Source organism: Pipra filicauda, unplaced genomic scaffold (assembly GCF_003945595.2).
Source record: "Pipra filicauda isolate LSUMZ 115617 unplaced genomic scaffold, ASM394559v2 scaffold72_size3293161_pilon, whole genome shotgun sequence".
NCBI classification, from domain to species: Eukaryota; Metazoa; Chordata; class Aves; order Passeriformes; family Pipridae; genus Pipra; species Pipra filicauda.
This window is the reverse complement of record NW_024104898.1, coordinates 2076-11574: the sequence shown is the minus strand read 5'-3', so window position 1 is coordinate 11574 and position 9499 is coordinate 2076. Positions and strand designations below refer to the sequence as shown.

The 9499-nt window shown below is 38.4% G+C and overlaps 1 protein-coding gene across 1 annotated transcript; it reads right to left on the bottom strand.

Annotated features, from left to right (window-relative positions):
- Nucleotides 1-340: 340 nt before the first annotated feature.
- LOC120324865 (visual pigment-like receptor peropsin) lies at nt 341-7516 on the bottom strand. The gene is made up of 5 exons (XM_039389496.1): nt 7463-7516; nt 6816-6915; nt 4584-4688; nt 1444-1667; nt 341-781 (listed from the first exon to the last, which is right to left on the bottom strand). The coding sequence occupies exons 1-5, from the start codon at nt 7511-7513 to the stop codon at nt 341-343; spliced, it is 921 nt and encodes a 306-aa protein (XP_039245430.1). The 5' UTR covers nt 7514-7516.
- Between the last annotated feature and the right edge of the window lie 1983 nt (nt 7517-9499).

Sequence of the window (9499 nt, the reverse complement as noted above, 5' to 3'; positions counted from 1 at the left end):
TTTGGAAATGTAATCTGGAACTGAAAAAAATTGGATAGGAACATATTAGTTATTTTTGCTAGCTAATGCTCTCCTCAAGTCAGTCTTTCTTTTCCTGCATGCACGTGGAAACCAAGTGTTTCAGGCACTGGATGTGCTGCCCACATTGTAACATACTTTGTAGCGTTTTGTACCTACATAGAAGGAAAATATCACTTTGCCATCTGATTTGCTTGAGTTGCATAGTCATCAGTGCTATAGCAAGAAACAGATGGAATGGGAATTAGGAAGTCACTCAAGCACGAATCTGAAGAGGGTCTTCCTGAACAGAAAGTGTGTATGTATTAAGTAGCTGCAAAACTTACAATCTATCACATTCAATATCAGGGTTATTAGATGGTGTATCGAGAACACCAAAATACACTTCCCCCTTTGCTGGAGGTGGGGTATTGGTTGGACTTCCCACCCCGGAATCAGGGCTTGGTGCGGGGTGCATTTCTGCTGCATACTTCTCTTCTTTCTGAGAAGGCTGTGGTTGTTTTTGCTTGAGGTTTTTGAAACGTTTGAGCTTCACAGGGTCCTTGACTTCCTTGGCACAATGGAACAAGATGAAAATGTCCTTCCGAAATTTGGAGCTCATTCCAAAGTAGATAATGGGATTGTAAAAGCTAGCAGACTTTGCAAACAAACTGGCAAGGATGCTGGTAAGGTTGGGCACAGGGTGACCATAGGCCGACCATATAGAGATGACAGCATATGGTGACCACGCAATAATGAAGGCTGTGCAAATGACAATAGAAACCTGAAAGACAGAAGAAGAATAGTCTTAAATCTATTCTGGAAGACTACATCAGGGAAGCAATACACTGGGAATAGTAGCTTGAACACTTGGCCAGAAGGGAAATGTTCAGGTAGCCCTGAGGGTATGGCTTACAGGAGAATACAGGCAAGCAAATGGTTTGCTCTGATGAGGTCAGGCAGGCCTGACTTCAATATATTGAATTTTGGCATTATGGTGTGGTTAGGCGATACCTCATCTAATGGAATGAAAATAGCTACGTTCCCCTGTATGTTTATATAAATGCAGAAGGTTTCCAGTAGACTTAAGTAAATGGTAAGTAAATTGAAAACCTCACTCTAACTTCTGAGTATGCTCAGAAGTAATGTAACTTCTGAAAGAAAACAGCATATGCCAAACCAAATTTTTGGGTTTTGTGCTATATAAACCACTCCAATTTAGATTATTTTTCACATGAGATGTAACACCAATATTAGCCAATTGATGCAGTAGAAGCTTTAAACAAACTTCATATTCTTCACTGAGTTCAGACTCTGTCACTAGCGGTTATAACAAAATGAAATGCAATTGATTGGTTTTGTTGTCTTCTGTTCTAATTAAGACCAATTTTAGGAAAGACGGATTTCATTAAGATAGATCTCAACCAACACGAAAGCCAAACTTACCCTGGTGACATCTCGCTCTATTCTCCTCTGTCTGTCTGTGGGATCACCCAGTCCTGTTAATGCATGACTTAGTTTGACAGTATTGATAATTGACACATATGAGAAGACCATGACTGTGACAGGTAGGAAAAAACAGCAGATAAAAATGGAGATGATGTAGGACTTGTAGATTGTGGAGAAGTTGGCTTTTGCCCAGTCTATCTCACATGTGCCATACATGCGATCTGGAAAGCAAGAATAGGTTGGTAAGCATTTTTAGAGTATTTATCTGCTTTTGAGCCACTAATTTTTCAGTTAAAATGCTAAATTTTTCTTCTGTTAAGCACTAAAGAATAGATTGGTCTTTCTGATTTAATGAGACGTAACACTGTTTCCTACAAAAACAATTTTTCAAGACCAGCTAGACTGGAACAAGTTTTAATGTGTATTATCATTCTGTCCAATTTTATTTCCAGTGTAAATCCATAATGCACAAACTGTTGTTTTAGGATAGAAAATTGTGATGCTTTACCAGAAAAAAAAAAAAAGAGTGGTCTTTCAGTAGGTTTGATACTCTTGAGTGATACCTACTTTTATTTGTCATAATACTCTACATAGTCACTTCCTAAAATGATCACTGTAACAGCATAACAAGGAATTCCAGATGCAATATGCCAAATGTAAAAACTCACTACTTACATAGCAAAGTAGGAAATAAAAACATTGGGGCTTCTTGAGGCAATGAAGCTTTTATGGCAGCAAGAGCCATGAAAGAAAATTGATACAGCTAATGATTAAGATTTATGTTATATAAATATAACTACTTCGAAAGATAGGAGAGCTTTAGCTAAATGGGAAGCACAGTCCTGCAACACAGAGTTGCATACTTTTAAAAATGAAGTCAGGCAGACTGCAGGATCTACACCTAGTGGGACACTAGCTGATCAGGTACTTAAGGAAAAGACAGTGGGAATAATGTGCAGTCCCTGGCTTAAATACTTTTATGAATAACAATTGACTTCTTTAGATCCTTTTGATGTGTTTGTAAAGGTGTCCTGATAGAAAACTTGAGTTCTATTACATTAGGGGTTCTCTGCATATTGTGAACTGTGGATTTTTCTTTTTCAGTGGAAAAAACTGGTGTTTTTTTCTGAAAGCTATGGCAGCAGATTGAATTACAAATAAACGAAGCATGAACCAAAATTATGTAAGTCAAGTATTAACAGGTCCTGGAGATACAATACTGGTGAAGACTGCATGATTTAGCAGCAGATTTCTCCCTAACATCCAGTGATAATTCTGAAGAGAAAAAAAATTCCTTAACTCCTCATAGATGATAGGAGGTTTAGACAGGATGAATTAAAGGAGCAAAAGATTAAAATCTCTTTTATGGTTCTCATCAAAAATAGCTCAGTATTTTTATCACCAAAAGCTCTAGGTGTTGCTGTCTCGGTGTGTTCAGTAATAGAAATAGATTTCTGTCTCCTTTGCCTTTTTCATCTGTAGACCTCAAAATTCAAAAGTATAACCATAAAATCTGGATTAATTCCGGGTTTCTGCTTTGTGAAAAATTTTGACTGAAGAATGAAGGCAGCCTCCAGATGACATGGAAAGAAAATCCTAATGATTTTCTGCTAATTGGAATTCAGAACTGTGTTTTCTCCTTCCACAGGGACACTGACAAGTAGCATTCCCAAAAATCACTGGGGTCCTGAGGACCACTGCAGCTACTGTGCAGAAGTGAGAAGTCAGGTGTAATGTGCTGTGGTCTGCTGGTACCTGCTGCTGGACTTGCCATTGCTGGGCTCCTGCATCTCCATGGATGTCCTCAATAGAAAATCTGTTTAGAGACAGAGAGCCCAGGAACATAAAACTGCTGTGTGTCTCAGTAGGGAAAAGCACTCCTAGAAGTGGTCTTGAAAACCACTGTCAAGGAATTGAATTCAAAGTACAAACTGAATCCATGGGGACACTTTAATACCCTGACAAGGCAGTGATGCTCAAGAAGTCCCTGGCTCCAGTTTAAGGCCGAAAACAAGCATCAGAAATCATTCTACGAATGAAGAGCTAGTAAGATTAACATAAAAAGAACACAGATCACCTGAAGATACACAGAAAATTACCCCTCGAAACCCACCAAGTTTATGTCATGTCCAGATTGCAAACCCCACAAAATTGGAACACTCTAATAAACAGTTTGAATTTGTCTCAAACCAAAGATCCATTGGTTTGTGAAGGATAGAAAATTTAAGCAACCATAGAAATGGATGCTTTTCTCACACCCATCCATATTTCAAGGCTCCAGAGATACCTCACCACTTATGTGTTTAATAACTAAGAGGATACATGCACATAGCTGGTTTAATAATTCTCCATGGATTTTGTGACTTCTTGAAGAATACAGAAGCCTACAGAATCCAGACAGGTAAGTGCTAGACAATATCAGTCACATGATTTCAGTTGCTGGGACTCCTGTATCATTACCATTTGTTCCTAGATATACATTTTGTTGAATTTTTTGAGGCTTAATATGAAACATTTTCTCCAGCTTTTCCTCATGAGGAAATATTCTCTCCTGGGAATATCCCTTAGCCATTGAATCACTGCAGTGTTCACTATACAATTTTTTTCCTTTTTTCCCTCCCGTTTCTTTTTTGATATGGCCTTATCTTGCACCCTAATCCTTTCTTGGACTGACAAACTGTCCAATATCTTTTTCTTCCTTTACTATGTTAGTTTCATATTTTCAACAAACTGTTTCTCCAGATCTTTCTAGCTTGTCTTATTATAGTTTCAACTTTAACTTGCTGAAACTTGTGTTCTTTTCTAGCTTCCTAATCTTGACAGTTTTTGAAGGATGTCTTTTGATAGTTTCCTTTATCTCATTGCTTAACCATGCCAAATATTTCTGGCCTCTATTTTTTTCATAGGTAATATGCACTTGATCCACGTCTTTCATTTGATATCTTCAAAAAAAACCTATTCATAGCTGATACTAAAGCAGGCAACACTCTGTGAGTACATCATGCATGATGAATAATTGTCTTAGTTCCACTGATAGTCGGTCTGCCTTATCACAAACAGCAAGAAAGCAAGGTAAGTATGTTTGTTCAGTTAAGTGGAGAGGTGCCAAATAAGTACAACTGAAAGATACCTGTTACCTGTATAACTGCCCCAGCCAAGTAATGGAGCTGCTGACCAGAAGAAAGCTGCTACCCAAATGAGAACCAGAGCCACTGTCATACTGCTGTTGCTGATGCAGTGACCTGCAATGGCATGCTTTTGTCAGAAAATAGTACTTAGAAAAGCAAACATATCTCTGAAATCTAAATGTACATCTATACCAACACACAATAAGTAAAATATGGCTATTAAAAAAAATTAAGACAAAAAATGCATATTCATAGGAAACACTTGATTTTGAAAGCATCTGTCAGGCTTGTGTTTCAGGCCATTGAACAGTGGAAATGAATGGCTTTTAAGCAGGAGACAATGAGTTTGATGAGCACTGCAGAATTAGCAAATTCTATGTTAGACTTATGTTTTGCAATTTTGTAAAACAGAGAAAACATTTGTGTTTTAAGTTTTACATAGAAACAAACAAAATAAGTCTAAATTCAGAGAATTTTCTCATGTACTTTAAGGTTTTCCCTGCTAAAAAGGAGAAAATTGCTTAAACTACATTAGCCATTTGATACAAATGATTCATTCTGTCCTGCTGTTGCCATACGCTGTGGTTATTTTTTCATTTATGTGGGAAATACTTGTGCATCCACCACTCTCAACATTCCTCAACTTTTTTTTAATGTTATATTGGGTACTTTCTAAGATTTCTTCAAGAGTCAAGCATAAATTATGCACACCCTCAGATGGATATGTGGTACAGCTTCGCAAAAGAGAAACATGGGTTTTAAATATGACTTCATAATATGAAATGAATAGGAGATGTAGAATTATATTAGAGCCAAATTCTAGCAGTTTCAACAGCAGTTTGTGTTGAAAATTAACTTCAACAAGTCTTTCATTACAACAAACTGCAGAAGAACTTCTTGTGGAAAAAAGAGCTCCCTGCAGAAGTTCTTTTTACAGCTAATACTACTCGTGCTATTAGAGAGAAAAACTCATATGGTGTATCCTTTGTATTTACATGTCCCTTACCTGCAGATTTTAATAGGTTCCTACCTGAAAGATGGTACAAGCCAATCATAACAAAGTCATGAAAACTGATCATACATTGTCTGAAGATCAGTGAAAGGAAGACTAGGGAAAATTTGTGGTAGGTGTAGGTATAAAGAGAGATTACATACGGCTCTCAGTGGAAGTCAAAGTTTTCAGCAGGTGAAAGACACTGGGCAAATGTTGAGGAAAAGTTTCTACTGATCCTGTGAAAGTGAGCCCCTGGGGTGAGCATAATCATAAAAAGAGGTATAAAGGGGAATGGGCATGTTTATATAGGCTTGCTGATGAAGGCTTCACAAGATAGAAAATGTGTAAAGGATTTCAGACTAGATTTGTACTGTGGGACACTCATATGCCCTCACAGAGGCATTTATACCAAAGATTAATAAAAAACAGAGTTCAAAAAACCAGAGTGGTGAGTAAAAGGTTTCTAGCGCTGGAGAGAGTAATGAAATGGAGTTGTTTGAGATATTTAGGTTACAGATCACCAGGGCACTAGAGCAGGAAGAAGTGTGGGTGCAAGAGTGTGGTGATGATGCTTTGCAGATCTTGGAGACAAGCAGGAGACTGGGATGATCCAAGCAGAGTTGGGTCATGGTCAGTTCTGGGGATGGCAGGAGTAATTTTCATCTCTCATGGTGTGAAAATGTCCACTAAGGGGAGGCTGGAGAGGCATGTAGGGATGGCAGGCTACACAGTGCTACAAAAGCTGGAGGAAAGACATACTGACTGAATGTTCCCAGTGCCATCTGAAGCAGTCCATGATGCCTTTTGTGCGCAAACCCTGGCAAAACACTAAAGAGTGAAAATGTCTGTATGTAGGGCAGCTTTCTGAATGAAGGATCTGACTGGAAACCTCCCAAATATCATCTCATAGAAGATTAAATTCATTGTTTCAGATCCAGACGATGATGTATCACTTAGGAGCAATTGAAGTTGTATTTTGAAGAATACAGAGTGTCAGCAGGACCTGTGGTATCTTTGGCACAAGATGAATTTAACCCATGGTGACCCAAGTGTAATAGTAATAATTTGACTCTTACTGGAGTTAACCCTGAAAGATTCTACGGAAACATGTTTGCAATGTGTATGACTGCATTATGTCCTGGTTTTCAACTAATTTAATTTATATTTAATATAATCTGTGACTGAGAGAAATACAGATTTGCACCAGGTTCAGTGAAAGCAGCATAGGACTTGCCTTTATTCCTTACCTCTCTCAGGATGGCAGCCCTTGATATAGCGAGTCACACTGATCACTGTAAGGGTATTAATGCTAGCCAGGCCAAAGAGAAGCGTCAGGAAACCATCAACCTGAAAAACAAAGCAGTGCAGGATGTTCTTTTACTGTAGAGAGCTGAAAGGGAAAAGAACCACAGGAATTTCTTCTGTCATTTTTATGTTAATGATCTCAAAAATTTTTCCAGAAAATCAACTAGCAGAGAAATACAAAATGTCAGGTGCAGTTATCTTCTATAGGATCAGTGAGCAAGTAAATGTTCAAAAATTATATAAGTGCTCTGTCATGTACATACAATAAACAAGCAAACACACCCTTAAATCTATGCTTCCCCTAAATGACTTGCCAAATGAAGGAGAAAAACTTTGAACTGAAAAGAAGAAAACCCCTGAATAGGCAAAAATGCACTAGATGCAGCTGCCCCACTTAGGCAGAACAAACATGCAAACTGATCCTACGACATTTATGCCAAAGAAGGAAGAATGTAGGGGTAATGAGCTTGGTTGAGTGAGAAAAGCTTTTAAAAAAAATAAAATAAAACCTAAATCATTCCAATAGATTGCACCTCAATGTTTGGTTCTCATGGTTGCCGGCTATTTATTAATCCCTGATCCTCATCACCTCTAACTGATGCAGGCAGAGCCGTACAGCTCTGTAGGCTCCTGCTGACATCAGTGTCTCAGCGAGATCACAGGGTGGTCACAACTCTGCAAGCTTCACTTATGGATGTAAGAAGGAAGTTGCTGTTGACTGTAGTAGAGAGGGATGTAGCCATCTGCTAGGGAGCACTGTATGACTGGGAAATGATCCAGGGAAAATGCTGAAGGCAAATCCTTTTTTTTGAAAGTTTGCAATGATATACTAAACTGTATAGTATATACAGTTTATATACAGTATATACTAAACTGTATACTAAACTGTATATGCAGAGCTCTTGGAGGTGCCAGTTTTACATCAAGTGAAGCATGAATATTAAGCGTCTCTGGACTGTCACTTGGCATTCAAATGGTAAAGTTATCAGTGGAAAGGCACATCATTATTTTACAGGAACAAACTGTCTTTGTGTGAATGGGCACAAGTCCCATGGAATTTGGTTTATCCCAGCTCTGAATCTGGGGCTTTAATCCAGGCTTAAATCTAAGACCACGGCAGATTGTATAAATTAAATTGGGTGAAGGGTTAGGAAAGGACTGCTTCATCATTTGTTTTACTGGTGTTTTTTCTTACTACCTTCTATAGACATTATATATTTCTTAATGCCAGCTTTTACAGACCCACCACATTTTAAACCCATGCCAGGCTTGCTCCTACAACAATCTACACGCACCTGTGTTCTGCTTACAATCAGCTCATGCTTGGTGTATAAATGCAACCATGTTTAAACCTCAAAACAGACTTCCTTGGATGTTTCAGCTACTTGGTAGAAACTGCACTTGGCTGAATTTGACCTGTTGAGTGCTGTGGAGGTTGGTGAAATACCTGGATGTGTAAATGTACTCTGCATTTCATTAACCTTATTGATGCGAACAGCTGTCACTTCTCCATTAGTTCTAATAATGCTTCATAGATGCATGGCCAAGGACTGCATAAAATTAAGCAATTGCATTAGTTATTGGATTAGAAAGGAAGCAGTATTTCAACAATGATGCAAATAAACACTTTGAAATTAAGTCCTAAGAGCTATGAGATTGAATGCTTAAATAGCAGGACAGGCTTCTCACTATATATCATAGCCCTGTGTTGAAATTGGTGGAGTACTCCTAACACATATCTGTGTATGATTTATCACTGGCAGATGATATTTTTCTCCCACCCTCCTTCCCTGATGTCAGACCAAAGAGAGACAATTATATTAAGTGATCAGTTCAAACAGCCCTTGATCACACTTATAAGGGAGGAAGGTGTGTCTAAAAATACACTCTTGTCCTTTACCATTTAAGACAAAGCTATCACCATAAGAATAAGCCTAAATGTTTTCTTTGGAGTGGTATCTTGCTAAAAAATGCAATTTTATCTAAATCAACTTAGTTTATAGGACTGAGCCACTGTCAGTGCCATGTCTCATTTCCATATTATTTCTTAACAGCATTTCATCAGATCAAATTACTGTTGTTTCTGCCACTATGGGGGCAACCACCAGAGGTGTTACTAGGGCCATATGGTTAGTAAGTGTCTAAGTGGCAGCAATCTTCTGGGGCCAGCTGTGCTCACTGTCCCCATGATGGCCACAGGCTCGGTGGTTTAGGAACAGGTGACAGGGTGACATATCATGGAGGAGAGGGAGCTCTGGGGATGACAAGTGCTCAGATGAATTGAATAAATTGTGGTTCTGAAGCTGTAGAACAGCCTATACAGCCTATACAGAGGCAACACCATCTGGAACATTAAAACACAAGAGAGCATCCAACAGGCTGCTTTGGAAGCAGGATTCTCAAACCACTCTTTCCCCTGCCAAAATTCTATTAGCAACAAGTTACCTCTTGAGCTCAGCTATGTATACACCATTTCCCAGCAAGTCTATCAATTCTGAAATGCTTTTATATTGGTGTCACTTAGACATATGTCTTCAGAAGAGAACAAGAAATCTTCTAGCTGTAACCAACTTACTTCAAACATACATCTACTGGATATGGAAGAAAGATCTCTGCTACTTTTTCT

Excerpts from the sequence above, each read along its gene's own strand:
- LOC120324865 (XM_039389496.1), bottom strand. The coding sequence starts at position 7,513 with ATGTCAGCAGGAGCCTACAGAGCTGTACGGCTCTGCCTGCATCAGTTA. Across the intron at positions 6,916-7,462 it reads TCTGCCTGCATCAGTTAGAG|GTTGATGGTTTCCTGACGCT; the intron begins GTGATGAGGATC and ends TTTGTTTTTCAG. Across the intron at positions 782-1,443 it reads TAGAGCGAGATGTCACCAGG|GTTTCTATTGTCATTTGCAC; the intron begins GTAAGTTTGGCT and ends TCTGTCTTTCAG.